General features: G+C 34.3%; 1 protein-coding gene across 8 annotated transcripts in view; it reads left to right on the top strand.

The window, feature by feature from the left end:
* SCN1A (sodium voltage-gated channel alpha subunit 1) overlaps nt 1-25,813 on the top strand; it is a 147,601-nt gene that overhangs the window by 102,626 nt on the left and 19,162 nt on the right. For all 8 annotated transcript variants that reach the window (XM_070581517.1, XM_070581520.1, XM_070581524.1 and 5 more), the window contains exons 18-21: nt 17,553-17,673; nt 19,544-19,698; nt 21,227-21,400; nt 23,928-24,050. In XM_070581517.1, coding sequence (XP_070437618.1) covers nt 17,553-17,673; nt 19,544-19,698; nt 21,227-21,400; nt 23,928-24,050 — 573 coding nt within the window. The remainder of the gene's footprint in view (nt 1-17,552; nt 17,674-19,543; nt 19,699-21,226; nt 21,401-23,927; nt 24,051-25,813) is intronic.

Here is a 25,813-nt window from a genome sequence, read left to right as displayed (position 1 = left end):
ATCCCACATGCCACAACTAGGAGAACGCGCAACTAAAAATACACAACTTTGTACCAGGGGGCTTTGGGAGACAAAGGAAAAATAAAATCTTTAAAAAAAAAGAAAAAGGAGTGGAGAAGGGACATACTTGCCTTATTCCTGATCTTAGTGGGAAAGCTTGTAGTTTTTCACTACTAAGTAGATGTTAGTTCTAGATTTTTTGTAAATATTCTTTATCAAATTGAGGAAGTTTTCCTCTATTCCTGTTTACTGAGAGTTTTTATCATGAACGAGTGCTTGGTTTTGTCAAATGCTTTCTCTGCATCTATTGATATGATCATGTGATTTTTCTTTACATTGTTGATTTGATGGATTACATTAATTAATTTTCACATAGTCTAAATACTTTAAAGGACTGAATACCATCAAAGTACTCTACTAGGGACATAATTCTACTAGAATGTCACCATGTCCAAGGGTAACTACATTACATTTGATAGTTGTTCAAGTAAGATACATAGGCAAGTGACATTCTTTTGAATTATTGGCTATGTCCCTTTAAAGATGTTCCACCCTTTTATAATGAGTCTCTGAATAAGCTATGTCATCCTCCACATTTCAGATTTGGGGCTAATATTAGAGCTAGAAGCTGTTGCCTTGATCCCAGAACTATGGGCTTCTTAGGTAAATCAAGTTTGTGTAGTGACACGGGGAGAGAAAGAGTATGGAGAAATAATGGCAGGGAGATCCTTGTCACATTTTGTGTATCCATGGAAAAAGATTCAGGAAAATAATGACAGATAATTTTTGCAAAACCTTGTGGAATTTTTTCAAGACTTTTTTTTTTCCTTTTTCTCCCAAAACCCCCCAGTATATAATGGTGTATTTTTAGTTGTGGGTACTTCTAGTTGTGGCATGTGGGATGCTGCCTCAGCATGGCTTGGTGAGTGGTGCCACGTCTGCACCGAGGATTCGAACAGGCGAAACCCTGGGCCGCCAAAGCAGAGTGCTTGAACTTAACCACTCGGCCACAGGACCTGCCCCAAGACTTTTAGTTTGAATATTATCTCAGTTCAAACTTTGTTCATTAAAGACTTGAGTTTTGCTGAAGAGCCAGATGGAGACTGATTTTTTGAAAAATGGTTATCTGCATGAAATGGAAAGTTTTGTTATAAGAAACTTGGTGATATTCTTCGCAGTCTGAGTTTTTCTTGATTCCTCAGACCTACAGTTAATATTTGATGAAGACTAATAGCTAGTACATACTGTTTGAAGAATTAAAAAAGAAACTATTTTGTTGCAAAGACCATTCATAACAAATATTTTTATGCAAAAATTTAGCATTATTTACATACATATGATGTTTTTGTTTATATTGATCAGGGCTAACAGGAACACTGATCTCTTTATAAAAAAGTGACTATCCCCTGAACCCCTGAAGGCAATTCTATTTCTTCACACTCTGTCATTTTATATCTTGGAACATGGCATTAATTGAAAATTTAAATGTTAGTTTAGTGGAAACTTTAGAGAAAATTTAATGCAGTAATTCTCAAATTAGGAGTTCTGACCTTGATGGAGCTTATAAACCAATTTACTGTACTAGTAATTTTTACATTTTTTAAATTAAATAGAATAGATGATGTCAGAGCACATTGCATGAGGTAGGGAGTACTGGTGAATGGAGCTTTTGCTGCCTGTGCTGCACTTTAATGCATTGCTTTCTAATTAGACTGTACCCACTAGGTCCATGGATGTAGTACCTGAAGTTCAGGAGTTAAGTATGGGAAACACTGTTTCAGCTCTTTAAAGATAGTGATTATGAAGCTTTCCCAACCCCAGGCAGAATGAATGGCTTCTTTTGTGGTTCCCAGAGATACAAGGCACAGGGTAAGGGTAATAAACAATTCATGCTCTGGGTTCATGCATCTTACAAAATATCATAATATTTTATTATAACGACTTATATACATGCATGTCTTTCCTTTTATGTCACAATATATTTGTACATGTTTGATACAAACTGGGCACTTAGATCATACTTTTCCACCTCATTTAATTCTTTTTAATAGAACCATTTTGAAGGATTTTCATCATCACACTTACTCTGAAAACAGTTTGATTTCCCATGATCCAGACTCCATTTTTCTCTTGATTCAATCTAATATTGAGTTCGATCTTACTGTCTTTATCTTTGTTAGCCATTTTACCTTGTCAATTTATATTGAGTTTCCAGGAAAGTAATAATCCCTCATCTTTCTCACATGAATTACTGTTGAAATGAAGTTGTATCTCATCCGAGATTTTTATATCAAATGCTGAACCTTCTATTCATCCCCATTACATTTCAATTTCTTTCATTCATTTTTGAATCTGGTTATCTGTAAATATTCTTTTATAGATTATCTTATTGTCCCAAATTTCTTGTCTCTTTTCTTCATCATTTCTTTCTTCTTGGTCAGAAATAAAACCTAAGCAAAATTGTTTCTCCTTATTGCTTCCTTACTTTTATGTTGTGCTCTCTTCATCAAAGCAAGGCACAATTTATGAGCTGCTCTGCTTCTAGTGGAAGTAAACTGACAGCAGATGCCTCAAAAGATAAAGATTCTTTATTCTGTGTCAGGAATGCAACCTATAGTATATTAAAGTACTCTCACCATTTTGGTTCTTTCTGTTTTGCTCCTTATACTTTTGCCTACCTTTGTTTATTCATCAGTTACCCTGTGCCTGGGAGTGTACTAAATAATGGAGGATACTAATAAGACATGAGTCTGTATATATACACATATGTATACACATTTTGGAAAAATGACTTTCATATATATGTAAATACATATATACATATATACACATATACATACATATATTTGCATTTTAGAAAAATGACTTTCAACCTTTAAATATGAATTTCCATATTTTCCATCTCTCCTTATTGACTCAAAATGCTTCCTGTCATGACTTCTATTAGATCTGTTTCATTTGAATATGTTAATGTTTTCATTCCTGAATTTCAATAATGAGTCTTATCTATAAGTCATTATAATACCCCAGAAATTAGATTAATGCCTTGAGTTAAAATTACAAGTGCTCATTGTTTATTGTCCAAAGTCTAAGCATTTGTTTTCAGACACATGAGGTCACAATTATAATGTTTTTGGTAATATATTTTTCTCTGGAGCCAAATGCTGGGTTATATAATTCCATTTTAGCCACTTACTGTGTGGCCTTACCCGACTATACAATTTTATCTCCTCAAAAATAAGGATAATATTACCTACTTCATACTTTTTGGAGAGTATTAAATGAGATAATAAATGTGAAGTACTTACCACAATTCCCGACCTATAGTAAGCACTCAATAAATTGTCATTATTATTATTATTATCCCCAATGCTATGTAAGTTTTCTTTTAAGAATTGCTAGTAACATATTCTACTGTTTGTCCTTTTTTGTCGTTCGTGTTCTACCGTCTGTAATAAACTGTTTTACATGTTTATCTGGGGAGAGTGATAAATTGTATGTTTTCTGTTTAAATTTTCAATTATTTTCATTAAATTCTTGATTTGGTAAACTCCTTAAGAATTTTAAGAAAACTATTTTTCTGAAGGGGATTCCAGTCAGAAAGAATAAATATGCAAAAACCTAGAGACAGGAAGCAATAGGGTGTGTTTGGAAACAGGTAGTAGTCTGTTGTTGCTGGGACATGAAATCACAGGGGATGAGGCTAGAGGCGTAGACAAGGGCAGATTGTTTCAGCTTCCGGGAAACCACAGTAGACTGATATGAACAGATGTGGTAAAATGGAGGCATCTGTTTGTTTGGCTGCAGCCATAAGGTGCACCCTCATGCATCTCTGTCCCCCATTCGAGGACAAACTTGGGGGCTCTCTTTCCTACGCTTTCCCCCCTTGGTCCCCAAATGCAGAAAAGGCATCACATGGGTCACATTTCATCACCTCTTTAAGTCGCAGTGTCCTCAATCCTCAAAGTAAGTTCAAATAACCTAAGGACTTGTTTTTAAAACCGCAGAGAGTTTCTTGACTCGTGCAGTAGTAAGCACAATGGATCAGCTGGAAATATGAGTTTCCACCGAAAATTAATAATAGAGAATGGTGGCTTGGACAGATTTTGAAGAGCTTTGAAAGCTGTGCAAAACTGCTAAGACTATGCAAAAAATAATGTAAAATCATTATTTCCCCACTTAGAAAGTAAGTTTCTTTTGTTATGCATCATATTTATATCATTTTAAACCTCTGAAGCATCTAGCACAGTGTTGGGTCCATAATAAGTGCTCAATAACTTTTTGAGTTTGGGTTGATTTGTATAGACACATACTAAGAGTCTGGTGGCCTTTACTATGGACAAGTCACTAACTCTATATTATCCGGTTTCCTAATTTATAATAGGAGGACATCCATCCTACAGTGCTTATAGGAATGTTATGAGGATCTAAAAGCTGTTTGGAATTAAAAGTGCTCAAAAACATAAGATGATGATAGCAAAATTACTAGTATAGTTCTCTTTAAATAAATACTTTTAAAGTGAATTGAGTTATTAAATTATGCCTCTTTGGAATAAAAACAACATATTGCTAAAGTAGTTAGGAAAAAGTACACTTGTTTTTGCAATGAGTGAGCTCCAGAATGAGTAAAAATGTTTTTTGGGTCTTTGTAATTCAGGTTGTGTTAATAACAGACATCATTTGTTGAGTGCTCACCATGGACAAAGCACTGTTTGTAGGATTTAAATGAATTATCTCAATCTTCACACCATGAGATAGATACTATTATTCCAATCTCACAGATAGGGAGATTGAACACTACGAGTTTAAATAGCTTGCTGAAGTCACAAAAGTAGTAAGGATTGATCCCAGACTTGAATCCAGCCAGTTGGCTACACAGTCTATGTTCTTAACCATTACACTAAATCTCCTTAACAATGTCTGAAAACGTACTTTCCTTGGCGTACTGTTTATTGAAGAACTAAGAACTCTGCTACAGAGTTAGTGTCAACTACCAATCCCTCTTAAGTGGGCACAAGTTAATGACATAGCCAGGCGTGTCTCAGAGTTCTCTCCCTCAGTCCTGCAGGGTCGTCTTCCTCCTGTGCTGGCCTGCACTTTAGACTGATCTGCCTCTGTAGCCCATACTGACCTGGGGAGGCCCAATTCTAGTTACAGAGCGCTTACTCTCGCAGACTATGGTTACTTAAAGTTGTGTTTTAGGAACACACCCTTCTGAATTTAATGATACGTGAAAGAATCTTCCAAATCATTAGGAAGCACTTCTATGGTTACATCATTAGCTTATCAAGTCTTTGAGAACAGGGAAAACACTAACCATGTCTTATTCACCTTAAGTCCACAGCACATAGAAAATGTTTCTTAAATGAATGAATAAATGGGTAATGAACGGTTACATCTAGACTCCCATTTGTCCTCTCAATTATATCACCTGTGTTAAAATATTAACTTTCTGCTTACAGATTTTTTTTTGTTTAATACTATTATCTTTACTATATATGGATGAAAGAACATATGACAATTTTCAGCCTAAACACATACTGCTGAATGTCAGCAGACTAAATCTGTGCTCCCATAGAAAGGTCTACAGTGAATACCTTATATGGACAATGCTCAGTTTCAAAATGTGCATGAGAGCAGGGATTATGTCATTTCACTTACCACAGTACAGCCCACATTCATCACAGTGCTTTGCATAGTAAGTGCCCATTAAATACATGTTAAATAAAGAAATCGAATATGGGGCGGCCCGGTGGGGTAGTCGGTAAGTTCACATGCTCTGCTTAGGTTGCCCGGGGTTCATGGGTTCAGATCCCAGGCATAGACCTAGCTCCATTCATCAAGCCAGGCTGTGGCAGCATCCCACATAAAATAGAGGAATATTGGCACAGATGTTAGCTCAGTGACAATCTTCCTGAAGCAAAAACAGGAAGATTAGCAACAGATATTAGCTCAGGGCCAGTCTTCCTCACACACACACAAAAAGAAATAGAATAGGAAGTCTCTGATTAATCCTGAATCAGAATGGATATGTACCAAGACTTTTGCAAATATCCAAATTCTTGAACACCATTACATAATTTTCCCCATAGGAAAACATCAGATAACATATCTGGAGGTATTAAGAATCTACTGGGAGGTAGGTATCTACGCCTCCAACTTTTCTTTCTGTACTATCTCTTCACAAATCCTCATGGGCTCTGATGCAGCAAGTATTGCCTCCATCCTGTATTACAGTTTCTTCTTCTTTCTAAGCTCTCACCATAAGCTTGTATGGGGATCAAGACTCTCCCAACCTTAAAATAAAATAAAACCGTGTAAATTTTGAATGTTGGCCCTTTGACCTCATATTTTCTTCAAGGTTTTTTCTTAATTCTTTCCTTGAGTGTATTGCCAATCTTCTTTAAAAGATAGTTTGTACTCACTGTCTCCCATTTTCTACTGCTTGGTCACCTTCAAACATCTCAACTCTGATTTCTAACTCTACCTTTCTCTCAAAAATCATGGGTATTCTTTTAATTGCCAAATTCAGTGGGCTCACTTCACTTGATCATCTGCAATATTTCCTCATTTTTTGAGCGCTATCATCCCCTGGCTTCAGAAAATCCATGCTACTCTCCTCCCAATCATGGGATCTCCTTTTCAAATAGATTTTGAGAAGCCTGAACTCATTCTCAACTTCTCTAATTGAAAGCCCCTCATCAAATTTGTCGCTAAATTCTATAGATTTCATCTTCTAAATCCATCTACAATCTTGACCACTATCTCCCTTCTATTATTCACCAGTATCAATAGAATTACCATTTGAAACACATTTCCATGGAGGGGAAAAAAGAGCAGTCTTTACCGTGTCATGAGCAACTTGGCCTTGACTAGATCTATTTCACCAGCTTAAGCTCCTATGATTCACCTCAATCCAAGTCACATCCTTCCATGAAGTTTACATCTTTTGAGTCCATCATTTCTTGTTAGAAATGTCTTCTCCCCATCACCCTCTGCAAAATCCAACCAAAAAAAAGTGGCCTTTGAGCTGTCAGCCCAAAATTTGTCCATTATTTACTGAACAAAAACATATTATTGTTTTATTGATCACTATATCAAGAGACTTGATTCTTGGCAGCCCTGTGAGACTCCCCCAAGTAGAATTACTAGCTGCATAACATGAAATGTATGTATTGCACTCTATTTCTCTGGTGTGTATCTGTTTATCCAACTTACTAATCTTGTGAGCAACTTGAGAATAAGTATTGTGGTTCTATACATCTTTGTAATTCTAATAATTAGCACAGTACCTGGAACAAATGAGATGCTCGGTCAACGTTATTCAGCATCATGTAAATTAATAACGCTTTTCATAAATACCTACATTTTTATCAGTTATATCTTCTGAAAATGTACAGATAGAATAAACCAAGCAAGCCTGGTCCTAGGTCAAATGAAATAAGCCGTTTGCTCTTCGATGCAGCCTCTCCTTTTTGGGGAGGAGGCAAGAAAAGGGAAAGAAGGAGAAGGAAAGAAAACACACAGAATTTTCATATCATTAACTGACAGACACTTACATTTTGTAACATTTTGTAGAGTCCTATCTGGGCATTGGCTGTGTGTCCCTTCCAGCTCTTGCCTCTTTCCTTGTCTTGAGCCATAGTTGTTCAGGGCTGTGCTCTCTGTGAGATGGCAACTACTTTCCCTGAAGAGTCCTACCGTCTAGCCAGTGGATACCCAAATTCTCTCTCCCTTGCATCTAATTAATTACCAGGTACTGCCAACTCCACCCATCTTTGTCCACTCCTCTGCATTCCCACCACTTTCACCCAATGTCAGACCTCTACCGTCTCTCAGTTTTACTGTTACAGCCTCCAAGTGAGTCTTCCACATTCATATTCCCCTCACTAGTCTGGTCTCCACATAATAAATGTTCTTTCTAAAAGTCAGATCTGGTCATAGCTTTCTCCACTTCCCAGCCTTTCAGGAGCTTCCCATTGCTCCCAATTTGTACTACTTAATATGGCCTACAAGTTCCTGCAAAAAGTGACCTATACTGACCTTTCCAGCCTCATGCAATAATATTCCCTACTCCTCCTCAGCCAACTACACCAATCTTTTTTTCCTGAAACTCCCCATGCTTTATCAGGTTCTGATATTTATACCTGTTCTCTCTGTCTAGAATATTCTCCTACCCTATCGTGCTTCACTTGACTCACCCCCACCCAACTCATCCTTCTGGTCCCAAGTGTCACTCTCTTCTGTGCTGCTCGTCTTTGACTGAGTTACACGGTGCTCTCAAGATAACCCACACTAACCCTATCATAGTGTGTGGCAATTGTTTGCTTGTCTGTATGTTCCATCTGATTTTGAACCCATGAGGAGGTACAAGGTCTATTATATTCACTATTTTATTTTTCAGGTCCTAATTTCGATGTTTGGCATGTACTAATAGTTTTTGGCAGTCAAAAAAGATCAAATATCAGCAATTACACATATTACAAACTATGCAGTATTGTTATGAAGATTGTTACCATTCATCCAGTAAGCAAATGCCAGACACATTTTCTATGTGCTATCTTGTTCTATCTTTATAACAATCGTGGGAAGTAAAGACCTTTTACAAATTATAAAGAAAGCTTGAGGAGGTTCAGATATTTGCCTAAAGTCCATAAAACCAGTCATTTTGGTTCAAACCCAAGCTTGTCTGACTCAAAACAGAACTCTAAACTCTTTCACTGTAGTTACACAGTTCCCTGGCCAGCAAGCACATTAGGTATTTGTTAAATATATGTTGTCATTTAACGTTAAAAATTAATGTCAAAAAAACTTTAGAGCCTGCATGCTCAATTCAGCAAAATGAATTTAACAGTGGGACTCATTGGTTTATAATTTTAGTTTCTAGCTTGGGAATTATAAATGCAATTTCGCAGATTTTTGTTGTTGTTTCTAACTTATTTGCATAACAATAAATTTCTGTTGGCCCAATATGTGGTGAGATGTTATGTTTCTTTTGTTCTTTTATATCTAATCATCAATACAGAAATTCATGTTTGACGTACTTTAAAGCAGAATTCAGAGTATATTAAAGCTGTGTTCCTCTACCTTCATTCCTACTCCTGGCAAATGTTTGACTAACACTAGATTTCACAATTAATAGGAATAATTTAATATTTGGTAAATATGAATAAGCCACTGAATATTGTCCTTCCAACATACAGCTTGAGGAAGAAATAATCTGAGTTTTAGGGATGATATGGGAATTAATGACAATATTTGACTTTTCTAGCTGCTCTTTGGAAATGCTCAATCTCAATACAGTGTCTTTTTCTTTGAAATTAGATTGTTGCTTTGTTGAGAGTCTTTAATAGTGGTCATTTTAATTTTTAATATGCTTAGTGTACACTAGAAATGTTTACTAATGCACAGTGTACACAATAAAATATTAATACTAATATTTTTGAGGTTCTAGAGCATCTCATTTATGTATGATTTGGGATATAGATATATAAATGCCTATAAAATGCCCAGCTTTAAAATAATACATGCTTTAAAATACGTATTTTTTCAAAAATAAAGTAGCTTTAAAAAGACGTATTTTTTCAAAAGTAAAACATATATGTATTATACACACATATTCTGTATCCTTTTCACCCTTAAATTACAGATTTATTTTTGACATATTTTTATCACTTTTCATAAATTGATCTCCTATTAAACCCTATAAATAAGCTCCCTGTAATGAACTGTCTGAAATTTAAAAAAAAAAAAGTCTTAAGATGAAGTCAGAGAATAAAAAGAACCCATTTAATGATTTACTCAAAGAAATATTGTGGAATATATCATTTGCTTTGTTTTGTTTTGCTTCACCCTCAAGGTCAAAATAATTTGTTATGGTAGAGAACAATTGTAAGAAGTGAGAAATGTTGCATAAACCCACCGAGGAGGAAAAATGCTCTTACCGTCAGGGTCGTAGTGATTAAGTGGTTATTGAATGCTCTAGTGTACAAGGTAAAGTGATTGCTTCAGACACTGTGAGGTCCTTGCATTCTCTCGGCTCATTTATTGAGTCAGCCCTCCAAAAAATACGTAGACAGTGCAAGTCAGTGTAGAATTTAGCTATTGAGAGCCAAGTGTGAAAATATACATATTTTCAAATAAACCAGCTCATTTGGAAATAGTGATTAGAGGTTGATTAATGGCTTAATAAATGTTAAAATGGATTTTTACAATAGTCTATTAATCTTGAAAACAGTGAGAACCAATTGCATTATTATGTGAATCGTGAATTTCAAAATAAAGTTAAATTTCAATTTAAGAACAAAAAAGGAAAAATTAATTACCCTTATTGGCTTTTAAATCCATAAAAGTACTTGTTTTTATTTCTTGTTTAACTAAAAAAGAATATTTTAGTCTTGCTGTTAACCAATTTCTTTAATACTTTATCTGAATTCATATCTCATGTACTAATACAGAAATGGACTCTATCCACACACCTAAAGATCTTTTTCTTCCCTTTTTGAGTAAGAGTGTTATTACCCCATTCAAATAAAGAACTCAGAATCACATCATCTTTGATTTCAACAATGAAAGATATAGGAATATATTGAGCAAAGGCAACAAAAGCAAAAATAACCAAGTGGGACTATATCAAACTAAAAAGCTTATGCACAGCAAAGGAAGCCATCAACAAAATGAAAAGGCAACCTCCCGAATGGGGGAAGATATTTGCAAATCATATATCTGATGAGGGGTTAATACCCTAAATGTATAAAGAACACATAAAACTCAATAGCAGAAGAACAAACAATGCAATTTAAAATGTGCATAAGAACTAAACCAACATTTTCCCAAAGAGGAAATACAGATGGCCAACAGGTACATGAAAAGATGCTCAACATCACTAATTATCAAGGAAATGCATATCAAAACCACAATGAGATATCATCTCACACCTATTAGAATGGCTATTATCAAAAAAGGCAAGCAATAACAAGTGTTGGCAAAGATGTGGAGAAAAGGGAACCCTTGTGCACTGGTGGTTAAAATGTAAATTTGTGCTGCCACTATGGAAAACAGTAGGGAAGTTCCTCAAAAAATTGAAAATAGAACTACCATATGGTCCAGCAATTCCACTTCTGGATATTTACCCAAAGAAAATGAAAAGACTAACTCGAAAAGATATGTACACCCCCGTGTTCATTGCAGCATTGTTTACAATAGCTTAGATATGGAAAAAACCTAAGTGTCCATCGATGGATGAATGGATAAACTGTGGTGTATACATATACAATGGAATATTATTCAGCCATAAAAAAGAATGAAATCCTGCCATTTGCAACAACAGGAATTAACCTTGAGCATTTTGTTAAATGAAATAGTTCAGACAGAGGAAGACAAATATGATCTCACTTACATGTGGAATCTGAAAAAAGAACAAAAAAGAGACGAGGGGTGGATGGGTGAGCAAAATGGGCAAAGGGGGTCAAAAGATACAAACTCCAGCTATAAAATAAGTAATACCTGGGAAAATACTGTACAGCATGGCGACTATAGTTAATAATACTGTACTGCATATTTGAAGGTTTTTAAGAGACTAAATCGCAAAAGTTCTCATCACAAGAAAAAAAAATTTGTAACTATGCGTGGTGATGGTTGTTAACTAGATTTATTGTAGTGATCTTTTCACAATATACACAAATATCAAATCAGTATGTTGTATACCTGAAACTAATATAATATTATATGTCAATTATACCTCAATAAAAAAAGAATATATTGATAAAAATATCTTTTTATGAAGGTTTTAATATAAGTGCTTTAGCCTGTCATGAAACAAAGAAAAATTAAATAAGGACACTGATAATTTGAATAATAAGATAAATATATTATGAATATATATTATCTTAAAAATTAAATTTACAGGTAATTCTTGTTTTAAAGTGCCCCTGGTTTATCTATATAAATTAATAGTACTACACTGGGTCTCAAAGTAAGCCTCAATAAATTAAAAATAGAAGACATCCTATAGGGTTATTTTCTGATCATAAGGCAGTTAAACTAGAAATTAATAGTAAATTGATAGAAAAAAATCCAACCACTTCAAAATAAACAAATGTCCTCCTAAACAAATATTGGGTTGAGGAGCAAATAAAATATATAAATAGATGTTTAGAAAATAAGAGTATTTTCTGTCAAATGCTATGGAATAGGACCAAGCAGTCACTGAATGTTTTAATATTAACAAGGATGATCAAGAAAGGATGAAAGAACCTGCAAAGAAATTAATTTGAGAAATTAGAAAAAGAACAGCAAAACAAAGCCCATATAAATAAAGAGAAATTACTAAGTCATCAATGTGGCAGATGATATTAGTATAGCAGGTGGTTCTTAGAAAAAAAAAAATCAATACAACACAGAAACTTTGGTGTGGTTGGCAGGCTCCCAAGATGACCCCAATGACTCTTTCCCTTGTATAATCCTTACCCCATGAGTGTGGCTGGAACCTGTGAACATGATGATTATGTTATGTTTATGGCAAAAGGGAGATTTTTGCTAGGTAAGCCTGACTTAATCAGAAGAACACTTTAAGAGAAGAGAGTTTTCTACTGCTGGTTACATAAGGCGAACTGAGAGAGAGATGCTCCAGCTGGGCTAGAAGAAAGCAAACACCATGTTATAAAATATGGGAGCTATGTGGCAAGGACCTGTGTTGGCCTCTGCTTACTGAGAATGGTCCAAGGCCATGAGCTAGCAGGAAAGCAGAGACTTCAGTCTTACAACTGCAAGGAAATGGACTCTGCCAACAACCAGAAAGCTTAGAAGAAGATCCTGAGCTTCAGATGAGAGCTGCATTTCTAGCCAGCACCCTGACTTCATCCCAGTGAGACCCAGAGCAGAGAATCCAGCTATGCAGTGCCAGACTTCTGACCTACAGAAACCATGAGATAATAAATTTGCGTTGTTTCAAGCTGCTAAGTTTGTGGTAATTTGTTATGCAGCAGTGGAAACCTAATACATTTGATAAATATTTCATGTTAAGAAAACTCAAATGATTTTCCATGAATAAAGAGTAATTACAATCTAATAACACTGACACTCTGGTAGAAAAATAGGCAAAAGACAGGGACAATTTACAGAAGAAAAAAATGTAATTGGAAGACAGACCTTAAGAATTATTAACCTTGATTGTAATAAAATAAATTAATATTAGAAGAACCATAAGGTACTTTGTACTTTTCATTTTGGCCAATAAAAAAGAGAAAAAAAAAACCACAAAGGAAAAGGAGAAAAAAGCCCGGATAAATAATGTGTTATGTTGATGAAGGGGTTCCATAAGACAGATATTTAACCCAAATCTCAGAATATAATATTTCCCAATAACTGTTGAGTGATTAAATGAATATTGCACATAGAGCTAGTAGAGATAGTAACTTAAAAGCCCAGCTATATGCAATGGTTTCTTTATTTCGAAGGTGGGAGTAGCTATTACTTTTGCTTCTCCCATCCTTGGCCAGAGATGATTGTGGGATTCTACTAGCCATGGACCCGGCACCTATAACTCAGCCTGTGCACAGCCAGTAGCCACACCCACCCTGAGTTCTTGTTGCTTTTCTCTTCCTGAGGCCAGGTTCTAGAGTCCTGAAGTCTAGATCTCTACAGGACATAGGTTGGAAACCTCTCCTCTCCAATAATGACAGATACGCATCTTTCATTGCAAGATGTATATTGAACATTTACAGAATTATTGACTGAGAATTTAACTGTACAGTTCATCATCTACAAAAACATTGCTTCTCTAAGGTCTGAAGTACATTAATAACTAAGCGTGTAGTATTTTTATGTAGTACTTATAAGAATTAAATGCTTGAGCTTCATCATGGTGTCTTTCTTGTTTTTACTTTTTATAAATTTTTTTGCTTGAGGAATATTTGCCTTGAGCTAACATCTGTGCCAACCTTCCTCTATTTTGTATGTGGGTCCCCACCACAGCATGGCCACTGACAAGTGCCATAGGTCCACACCTGGGAACCGAACCCAGGCCACCAAAATGGAGTGTGCCAAACTTAACCACTAGGCCACGGGGCTGGCCCCTCTTGTTTTTAATAGTTAACTATCTTATCTTTGAGTGAAAAGGTCTTGGCGCCTTTATTAATGTTTTTATGTATTTTAATCTATTTTTTATTTAATACATTTATTATTTATTTAATTAATTTTAAATTTATTTAGTAATGTTCTTTAGCACGTCAATCAAAACCCTTGTGGCCTCCCACGTATTGCCTAGGTGCACTTGAGCTCAGTCACTTCTGTATGTGTTTTACTTTTCTTTTTCACACAAATTCTTATGTATTGACATTACGTGTGAACTTATAGAAAAGCACTAACATCTGTCTCTGATTACCACAGTTTATCTAAAGCAGATTAACTGGCCTGACTCCACTTGCCTGTGGTTTGATCTTTCCAACATTCACTTGTCACTTTATCCGATATTAGTATGACTTGAAAGTTGGGGCAAGTTTCCCTCACTTAGTATGAGAATCAGGGTCTATCAAAGGGGTGAGCAATGATGTGGCTTATCAGCCTTCTTTTGCAAAATCTTGATTTAGGAAGTTATTTAAACCAGATATGAATACTATTTTTTTAAATCTAATTTGTAATCATGTCCCGTTCCTGAAAGGTGTTCAAACTCCTTCCAGCTCCCAAACATTAAGCTACTTCATTTTGAAAAATGACACATACTTACATTAAAAGGTCACTTTAGACCTCTTGTTCTAGCATGGGTTCATTGTTTGCAGTTCTGGATCCTGTCTTTAGCATGAGCCATACCTGTAATTGATCATTTATGATTCCAGTTTAGATTTTTTCAAAGAAGACAATGATTTTAAAGAATCTTGTGAAACAACCTGAATTTAGCATCCTTCCAGAAATTATATCCCCAAACTCATTTTTTTTTTTTACAATTATTCATGCTGAATTTTTCAAGTGTCTTTTTCATGTGTAAGTATATTTGTGGGGGATTTGCATTTATTAAGTTTATGCAATGATTTCAACCTAGTCTTTATGGATACAACTAACTTTCTTTTCAAACTCATTTTATCAAATTATGCAAGAGTAATTACATAATTACATTAATTTAAAATGGTGCTAATTGGTTTGAAAACAAACATAACTTACTCTTCGTAAGCACATAACTCGCCTGGTGGAAGCAGGAATGCACAGGTGTAATAGAGTGTAGCCAACCACCTGAGCAGTTCCAGCACATGAAGGGCATCAATCATTGTGTTTTACAGAGAAAATGCTGAGCATCATTAATTTGGTAAGTCAGTTGGAATGGAGGTGGGTTAGATAAAAAACAATATGTGCCCAAAGAGTCATGCAGGTAAAGTGGTGAATGGAGTTTAGATGAGAGAGTAATTCTTATCCTTCCACCACGATGGGCAAAAATAACCACCGTGAACACAAGCCGGAGAACTTTAAGAAGTTCACCTTGACTAAAGCACAGCTTCTGTGGAGAATAAATTTGGGACATTTGGTTGGAAAGCTAAGTTGGAGATAAAAGCTTCATTTGGTAATAACAACTCAAACAGAGGTATTTGTTCATTCACTGTTTATTGGGCAACTAAGCTAAGGCAGGCTTTGTGGTCCACAAAGGTCTAAATTACATGAGGCTAGAATGAGGGTGATCATTATTATTTATAGCTCTCCAAAGGAGAGGTGACAAGAGTGAACAGAAAGTTCGTAGGAATTTGGAAGATGAGACTAAAAGAAGAGATATTTCAAAAGTAGAATTAAATAAATTTGACTTTTGGTTACTGCCAATATTTGAAATGAATAAGAGTGAACAAAAAGATTTTGAGTCCGGGTGCTGAAAGAATTATGTTTCAAACAACCCAAATCAGGAATCTGGTTAACAGAGTAGGTTTAGGATAGGGGGAAAAAAAAAAAGGTCGTGACTTTAATTGAGAGCACATCGAGTTTGAGTGACCTTAGGCACACTTTTACTTTCCTACAGTAGTTCAGGCAAACCATGGAATAGATTTATATTGCTTAAGAAATGTTTAGAAATTAATTTGTAAACATCTAGAGGATCTCTTGTCTATACCTGGGAACTTTCCAAGAGCTGATCTTCCATTTGAATACTAACAATGGACATTTAATCATCTTTTATATCACGTTAAAACTTGCAAAATGTCGATTGACTCCCAGCTGTATGCGTTAAAGGGGAGCTATACTTAGAATTATAGTTAGTAACTGGTAACATATTATGAAGTTAGGTTATTTATATAACAAGAATAGCTAATTTTCAAGAATATTCCTAAGACTAAAGTTGGATATATTGGCAATAGTACTTTCATCTGGAGAAAGTCTGACCCAGTAAGACCTGGAGTAACTTTATACTGAAAAAAGATAATTTATTTTATCCTCATCCAGGCAAGACACATAAGAGGAGGATATTTAGGGAGGCAATCACTAGGCATAAAATAAAATTAATTTTATGTTATTTTAGGTTCATATCTTTTTGCCTTAGTACTCACAGTTGCTCATTGGAAAACTGAAATCTAGGTGACTAATAATGATATTTAGTAATGGATACAAAGTTTGATATGGAGCCTGATATTTGCACTATATGTGAAGAACAAATAAGCAAATGCTGGATTTGTTCTAAATTTTTAAAGACTTTGCAACTAGTACATTTTAAAAATTTCCCTGTGAGTTAAAGTAATACTATACCAAAGGGTTTTATTATTGCTTGCAGTTAAGTTACTATTATGACATTTGCTTTATAACAAATATATAATTAGTTTGGCAGAATTGCTGTAAACAAAAATTAGATAGAAATCCTATCTACAGCTACCAAAAAGAAGCTTATTGCAGCTGATGAAATAATGTCTACGCAGATACTGAATATTTGTATCACAAACTTCCATTATTGGTTTGTGGTGTGAACAGATGTCTTTGTTTTTGTTTTTCAAAAAATTGAATTGTAGATTCTCTTCGTCCGTTAGACATCTTGATATTTTTTCTATGGATTATTTTCACTTTTAAGTTGATGGAAGAATTCTAAGTCAGTGAGTACACTGTTTCTTTTGTTTCAGAAACAGTATGGTTGCCCAGAAGACAGAGCATGGGCTTTGGACTCAGCAATAATTCTCTCAAATCTTGGCTTTCTCACTTACTGGTTATAGGACGTTAGGCAGGTTCCTTAGCCTGTGTGAGCCTTAGTTTCATCATCTTTAGACTGAGAACAATTGCACTAACTTTCCCTCCCTCTGCGGCTTCTCTAACTGATAGGGCAGTGGTTTCCATAGTACATGTTTCTGAGGGCCATTTGTAACTGCTTAACACAGCAATCTGATTTTACACTTAGACTGTGAATTATGGTAAAGGAGTTAACAAAGATGATTTCCTCAGTGCCTCTTCCTTTTCAATCTCTCTTTTGCTCTGAACTTAAAATCTCTTCACTTCAAGGAGAATCCAAAAGCAGTTCGTGGTACTTACCCGTTCTTGCTAAGCTATTTATTAGTTACCCAAATGAAAGTGATTGACGTGTTATGTCCATCTCACTGCAGAAACTTAATGAAAGCAGCAGCTCATCTGAAGGCAGCACTGTAGACATTGGCGCGCCTGCAGAAGAACAGCCTGTAGTGGAACCTGAGGAAACCCTTGAACCCGAAGCATGTTTCACTGAAGGTAACTGACGTGACCTTCATGTTAATCTTCCATTGACAGAGTGCAGTTTTTTAAATTGCAGATCACCTGTAATAGAGTAGAGCTTTGCAGCAGATGTATTTCAGTTACCTCTAACATGCTAACAGATTTCAAATCTACTGTTATGTTTTGCTTATCTCTGCCCATTATGTGTAAAGGATCATGAGCATGCAGAAAAAATATTTTAATGTCATCAAAACTGTTGACTAATTTATATTTTTTAAAATAAAATGGTGATTTCACAATAAGTTGGCGTCTTAAACACTAGTCAAAATTTTCATACACAGAATTTGCCTTAAAAATAACTTTACAACTGTTAAAATTAGAGGAGTTGCAAATGCTAAACTGTGTTTTTTAACAAAATCATCATTTTCCAATGCTTGTTGGATGAAACAGGAAATAAGCAATGCCCGATTCCTGAACACTATCTAGTTTAGCCTTGTACAACATGGACAATAGATCTAAGACCTTTGTTCTCCCCATGACTAATATTTCTGATGGTTTGATTTTCTTGGGAATTTGAATTTTGAAAATATGAATATATTTGCATGTTCTATGTTTAGTGATCTCTTCCTCATGCCTGCTATATATTATCTCCTATGTAAGTTGTATACATCACTCAAAGTCACTCTCAAAGCTGCTTTTATCTGACCACGGTGGAAAAGAGCTTCCTATTCCTCTGAACAGCTATAATAAACATATTCATTTAATTTACCTGATAGCTAATCATATATTATGAGAGCTCTTCTCTTTCTCCTTTGAACTATTACATGTATTTTTACTGTCTTCCTCCCTTCCTCACTTCCTTCCTCACTTCTTCCGTTTCCTTTCCTTTCTCCCAGCACACTTGACTTTTTTTTTTCCTCCTTGAGGCAGGGTTCTGTGTTTATATCTTTTCTTGAAAACCAGAATGTAAAGTTCTTGGGAGCAAGGTCCATGTTCCGTACCTTTTTTTCCTTTTTGTCTTTTTTTTTTTGTATCCTCCATGGTGCTTACAAAGGTCCTCACAGATGTCTGTTGATTTACTCCTGATGTTAGAGTCAGTGAAATCAGCGTAAGGAAGACAGTAACAAATCAAAGCAGGGCCATGCAAATCACTTTCTAGTGGACTAAATTAATTCTGAAAATCATATACTTTTCTAGATAGTATAGTAATATACTATCTAAAGAAAACCTAAATAGTGATAAACCCAGCATTGTTGGGAGAAATCTATATTATTACCCTTTATCCTCTTTAAAAGGGAAGTTTTCTGTTTATTATTAATTTCCATCTTTTTTTTTCTTAAAGATTGGCACCTGAGCTAACACCTGTTGCCAATCTTCTTTTTTTTCTTCTTCTTCTTCTCCCCAAAGTCCGCCCGGTACATAGTTGTATATTCCAGTTGTAAGTCCTTCTGGTTCTGCTACATGGGATGCCACCTCAGCATGGCTTGATGAGCCGTGCTAGGTGCATGCCCAGGATACCAACCGACAAAGCCCTGGGCCGCTGAAGCAGAGCACGTGAACTTAACCGCTCAGCCATAGGGCCAGCCCCTAATTTCTGTCTTGAAGTCCTTTTGTAGAGTGACTTGAGCAGAGTGCAGTAGGATGATATAGTACAAGGCAAAACTACTTTACATTCATTTGTACTTTACAAAGTTCTTTCTTGCACAATAACACTTGAGGCAGAAAAAGCAGATATCATTAGCCGAGGAACCACTTACGAATGTGCTCTTAGTACTCTAGGCTTAGAGAGTTATCCTAGCAAGACACAAATGGCAATAGTGATAAGAAGGCGAATCAGGGACAGGCCAAGGATATTATTGAAGCAGCAGTTCTTTTATCAACTCCTATTTGAATGTTGTACTTGCAGGCTGTGTACAAAGATTCAAATGCTGTCAAATCAGCGTGGAAGAAGGGAGAGGAAAACAATGGTGGAACCTGAGAAGAACGTGTTTCCGAATAGTTGAACATAATTGGTTTGAGACCTTCATTGTTTTCATGATTCTGCTTAGTAGTGGTGCTCTGGTGAGTGAATAATAAGCAAAAGCGCTATGGTACCAAGTTTTAGAATGATCTAATACTGATGACCTTTTAATCCTTTCTGTTTTATTGTCTTAGTATCCAGTGCATTTTTAATTATCTTCCTTCATATCTTCCAATCTATAGACTTAATGTATAACTATGCATTTCTGGATTTACTTTTACTGTGTGTACATACATTTCTAATGATCTATTTATTAATTTTTGCTTATTATTAAGTAACAGAAAATTTGTCCCCCCAGTTTATTCATTATAACCAAAGAATACAAATATTCAATTACTTCAATTTTAATAAGAAAATAAACATGGCAACTACAATGTAGTTAATGGAAGTCCTGTGATTGGGAGTATATAACCTTTAAGTTCTAATGAATTTTGTTTCTAATGGTATTATTATTATCTCTTTATGGACAGCCAGTAAGTCCTTAGGGACCACTTCTCTGTCCCTTTTGAATTGTGTTTATTATTCTTATACTGCTCAGGAAACAATGAGTATTGGTAACAATAAGTACTGGGCAGCATGCCCAAGTGATTCATTTAAGGATTGGTTTCTCTTTATATGAAGGTGTTCATTTCATCTGAATCAATTTATATTTATGTGAAAATCATTTCCAAAAATATAAAGTATAACATATAGATAGCATTTTAGAAAAACACTCTTACAAACGGAATACTTAAGCCATAAGATAGAAGATAGATAGATAGATAGGTAGATAGATAGAGAAAGATGATAGGGCTTTCCTGATTGAAACACAATCACTTAAGTTTTTTAACCTAAATTTATAATTTGAACATAGGCCTATATTTTCCTGCATATTTTTCTGATGAGAGAAATTTTCTTTACATGCCATTTTAGACAAGAAATAATCTTTTACCATTTAAGTGAACATGAGACTTAGATATAAAATATCAAGAGAGTTTCATATTAGAAGAATACATATTTTGGTCTAAATGAGAAGAAATTTATCTTACCATCATTGTCACACCATATCTGCTGAGAAATACAAACTGTCAACAAAATGAAGGAGAAAAAAGGGGACAAATAAACCCAACTATGTAGTAAAATTGGTCAATATAATGATCAATTACGATTTCTGCTTTACGAAAATATAAGCCTTCACTTTTTATTTCTTCAGCCTCTTTTCTATGGCAAAAAAGCCAACAGGAGAAAGAAAAGAAATGAAACAAAAGGAATAAATAACTTCAGGTTGGGGTAGCAGCATCAGGATATGACATCAAGCAATATTTCCTAAACAAGTCAAATTAATTCATTAGAATTTTACCTTTACTTCTTTCTTCTGGCTATAATATCAGTGGGGAGTATAACTTTTCCCATGATTCATTAAGAGACCTTTGAGAGGAAAAACACCTAGCAATAGCTACTGTTCCTCTGCCCTCCTATTCCAATGACATGTCATGTATATATATATATATACTATGTATATATCTCAGAAAAAATAGCTTATATAGTATAATAGTTTTAGAAAACTAAAATGTATAACTTTTTTTATAGGCATTTGAAGATATATATATCGATCAGCGAAAGACAATTAAGACAATGTTGGAATATGCTGACAAGGTTTTCACCTACATTTTCATTCTGGAAATGCTTCTTAAATGGGTGGCATATGGCTATCAAACATATTTCACCAATGCCTGGTGTTGGCTGGACTTCTTAATTGTTGATGTAAGTATCCTCCGTATCTTTGTCTTCCATTCAAGGTAGTTTGTTTTATCTATATACTAATTCTAAAACAGTGAATCTCAGGGCGCTATGTTGTGTTGACAGGATATACTACTTAATAGACACTAAACTAATTTACTGAATTTGGGTAAGAAATAGGCTAATTTAGTACTGATTTAGCACTGGGGGCAGGGATGAGATTTATGGTGGTTATCTAGGACAAAAATCTGGAAAAGAAACACATCAGCAGTTCGCGGGAAAGTGGTGAAATAGACTGTATTGCTTAAATTAGTTATATTGTGACTTGCACAAAGTCAAGTTTGAATCCGAGCGCCACCAGTGATTGGTCGTGTGCCACTGAGTAAGTTACCTGGCTCCTGACTGTAAAATGATGATATTATTTTGCACAATGTTAAAGGCAATCAGTAAATAGTGCCGATGGTGTGAGCTCCTGTCAATTTTTAAAAATTGTCCTGATCTACTCAAAGTTTTTAAAGGATAGGTTTAAAGCGTAGATTAGGTCCCGTATAGGAAGTAAGATGGACACAGTGTAGGGGACAACTCTTCTTCATGCAGTAACAGGAGTTTCCCTAGAATGTAGCCTAGGATTGCAGCAAGCCATAGTGTACCAAACAGCCCACAGAATTTGTATACCCAAGGATTAATACTTCATCCACCCTCAAACAAGAGGCTGCCTTCGAAATTTGTTAAAAATCATGTTTCATGTTATCAATTTGGCATCATTTCGGCTATAGAAGTGTGTCCAAACTATCACAGACTTCATAGCCAACAGCTTTATCCCTCAAAGCTAGTAATCCCAGAGAACTTTGCAGATTTCTTGTGGAAAGTATTTCTAGAGCTAAGAGTCATGCGTACATCATATCTCCTTAATTCTGAACAAAGGCAAAGCCAGAGCTATTTACAAAGCTTAATGATATTACAATGAAACGAGTGACTTGAGAGAAATCTCAAAAGAATAATTGCTTGATAATATCATAAAGAGAAAAAGTTTCTAATATTGAGATTTCAAGCGTTGGAAGTTATATCATATTTCAACTCTTCATAAATTCTCACACTAGATTTTAAATCTAAATATAATTTAACCCTTTTGGAACTCTCTGAGCTTTGCTTTTTCCTATTATGCTTATTATATGTCTGAACTTTTTAGTGGAAGAATTTTACTTGTTATTACAAGTTGGTTTTTAATAGCCATTTCTGAAATATTTGAGGATAATAATTCTATCAAGAATTTTGTAGTTTTCCAATAATAGTCCTTTTATTTTTCAATGTTCTATTTTAATTATTTCATAAGGATCAATGCTTCACTCTAAAAAAAGGCAAAAGAAATTAGAGTGTCTCAAATAATGTAAAAAGTATATTAAATATAAGGAAACTAAATACACTTAAAAATAGAAAATTTTGCAAAAACAGTGTCCAATGTATTTGGAACTGTCCAATATTAGCCACTTTCAAACCCAAGAAGTTATAACTCTGCTTGGAGAAGGAGTCTTGGTAAATTCTTTGTTTAAAGAATTAGATGGCTAACATTTTTATTTCTTAGTCATTGTGTATTTCATACAAATGACGAAAGTTCATTGATTTATTTACTAAATTCAAATGAAGTACATTCATTGAAAAACTTGAAGGAGTTTCATGATTGAATTACTTTTTAAGTTACATTATTTACATAGGAGTAAACTTTAGACAAGTAAAAACACAAGGTACGAGCAAGACAAACAAAAAAATCACCTTTGAAAAATCAACTTCAAAACTCATGTGATTTAGCATCAAATATAATCAGTTGAACATACCAACACAGGATAGAGACTTGCTCTTCTTGTTTCTTCCTGATACAATTTTATTACTAGCCAGAGGCTAAGTCCTAAATTCAGCAGAAACTTAATAAAATAAAGAAAGGATAACCAATGACATTTTCTTACACTTGGATTTCTTTCTTTTAAATATTAATTTTTATTTAGCTTTTCTTTTTTTTTGCTGAGGAAGATTTGCCCTGAGGAAACATCTGTTGCCAATCTTCCCCCCTTTTTTCCCCTCCCCAAAAGCCAGTGCATGGTTGTATATTCTGGTTCTAAAAGTCCTACTAGTTATTTTGTGTGAGCTGCTGCCACAGCATGGCTGCTGACAGATGAGTGGTGTGGTTCCATGACTGGGAACCGAACCCAGGCCACCGAAGCACTGAGAGTGCCAAACTTTAACCACCAGACCATCAGGGCTGGCTCTATTTAGTTTTTTAAATTAAATAAATTACTTTCATAATAAATTAAATTAATAATTACATAATATTTAAGGTTTTTTAATTCAACTAGCTTTTAATTAACATCTTGAAAGCCACTTTTTTGTATCAAACTGAAATATTTCCTTAAAATTTTAAAAAGTTTACTGAAAATATTCAGCCATTCATCTTCTGAATAATTATAAGCAAAAATTGTATTTATTGTATTCCATAGTAACTACAGATTGAGTGACAATGATTCTATTCATTTATTTGTTTGTTTGTTTTTTGGTGCAGGTCTCACTGGTCAGTTTAACAGCGAATGCCTTGGGTTACTCCGAACTCGGTGCCATCAAATCTCTCAGGACATTAAGAGCTCTGAGACCTCTAAGAGCCTTATCACGATTTGAAGGGATGAGGGTAAGGAAAATGAAAGAACCCAAAGTATTGCATATAGCCAAAATTAAATTAAATTAAATTATTTTTAAAAACATGCATGCAAAAGGAATGGCAAATCCTTGCAAAATTGCTACTTTATCTTTTTATCTGTTGCATATTTACTTCTAGGTGATATGCAAGAGAACTTAGGCCTCCCTTGAAATGATATAATATCATTTATCTGCTGTGCTCATTCAAATGACTTTGTTTCCTAATTCATCTTGGGAGTTTCCTTACAAACCTGTATACAAAAACGCAGATGCACTGTTAAAGTTGTACATATAAAGATATGATAATAATCAACTAAAGTGACTTCTACATCATGTGCTTCTCATTTGTGATGATCTAAACTGTATTTCACAAGTTTTATTGAAAATGATATGAATCACATATGTGCCTAAGTATAAGTGTAAAGGAAAAAATTAAAAATTGTCAAAATTTTGTCTGTATAGTGCCAAAGCTTGCGTTATTTGACTATATTCAAGAGTAGCTTTTAAATATTGACTGAATTTTAAACTTTTTTAAAAAGTTATGTCTAATGTAGCCTCAGTTTGTAACTGCATTAATCTTCTTAATTTATATAAATTGTTAATACTAACAAAGATTTTATAAATGCACACAATTTTTCATGACAATTAAGTAAAACATTTATAACATAATGAACAGAAAATGTAATTTTGACTCATTACCATAGATGATTCATAAATTAACTATAACTTAATTCTCATTTCTCAGAGTAACATAAAATTTTATATTACTCCTTTTAAGGAAATATTAAACCTATGATTCAGACAGATTAGAAATTTTGCCATTCTTGACTTATTGTTTCCCATCTTTTTTAAAAGCATGAAACATTAATATATAAGATGTATAACATAAAAAATTAGTTCTGTTTTTCAAAAAATTAAATTTTCTTTTACCAAAACAAAGCTGCTGAATTCAGTATGATTCCAATAGGAAAACGGCTCTTTTGCTTCTAAGGTTTAGTTATGTTTATAGAAACTAAGCTGTATTGTAGACTTCCATTTCATTTTCCAGGTTGTTGATAGCCTTATATATTCTTTCTAAAATGAAATTTATTATAAATGTCATTTTTTAAGAATATAAGACTTGTCTTCCATTTCCCTAATATACAAAAAAAGCTTTTCCTCTTTAGAAACCATTTAACACAATATAATACAGTCTTATTTTACTTCTCACAGAGATCCTCTCATTTTTACTAAAATGTGAGTGGAAATTCTTTCCAGCATATGTAAAAATTAAGTCTATTTTCCAATTGAAATATTGCTTTCTTTTGTTTCAGACTGGCAGTGTCAGTTCTGGAGAAAAATATTTTTATATCTTCTACTTGAAAACATGTCACCTGAATCAAATTAATATGTTTAAAAGTCTTCTGAAATCTGAACAAAATAATGGAAGCTGTTATAAACATTTCAGACTTGACCTTTAGGAAGTTTACTAAATCCATGAGTCAAATGGCCAGATTTTTTTCACATTTAGCCTTTATTTCCATGGCAATGTTGGCCCTGTGGGTCTACCTTTAATTTTTATGGAAATAACCTTATCTATAATTATTGCTCAATAAAGCTTTTTATATTATATGAAGAGGTTAATTTTTGGAATTTGAAGTTTTAAAAACAAAAACTCCTTATACATGCCAATAGGAGATGAACTAATCATTTAAATTATCAGATTTATGAATATGGTTCCTTACTTTGTAATAACAGCATATACACAAACCTAAA

The sequence above is a fragment of the Equus przewalskii genome, chromosome 17, assembly GCF_037783145.1.
Source record: "Equus przewalskii isolate Varuska chromosome 17, EquPr2, whole genome shotgun sequence".
NCBI classification, from domain to species: Eukaryota; Metazoa; Chordata; class Mammalia; order Perissodactyla; family Equidae; genus Equus; species Equus przewalskii.
Note: the sequence above shows the minus strand (reverse complement) of the source record. Positions and strands in the feature narration are given on the sequence as shown.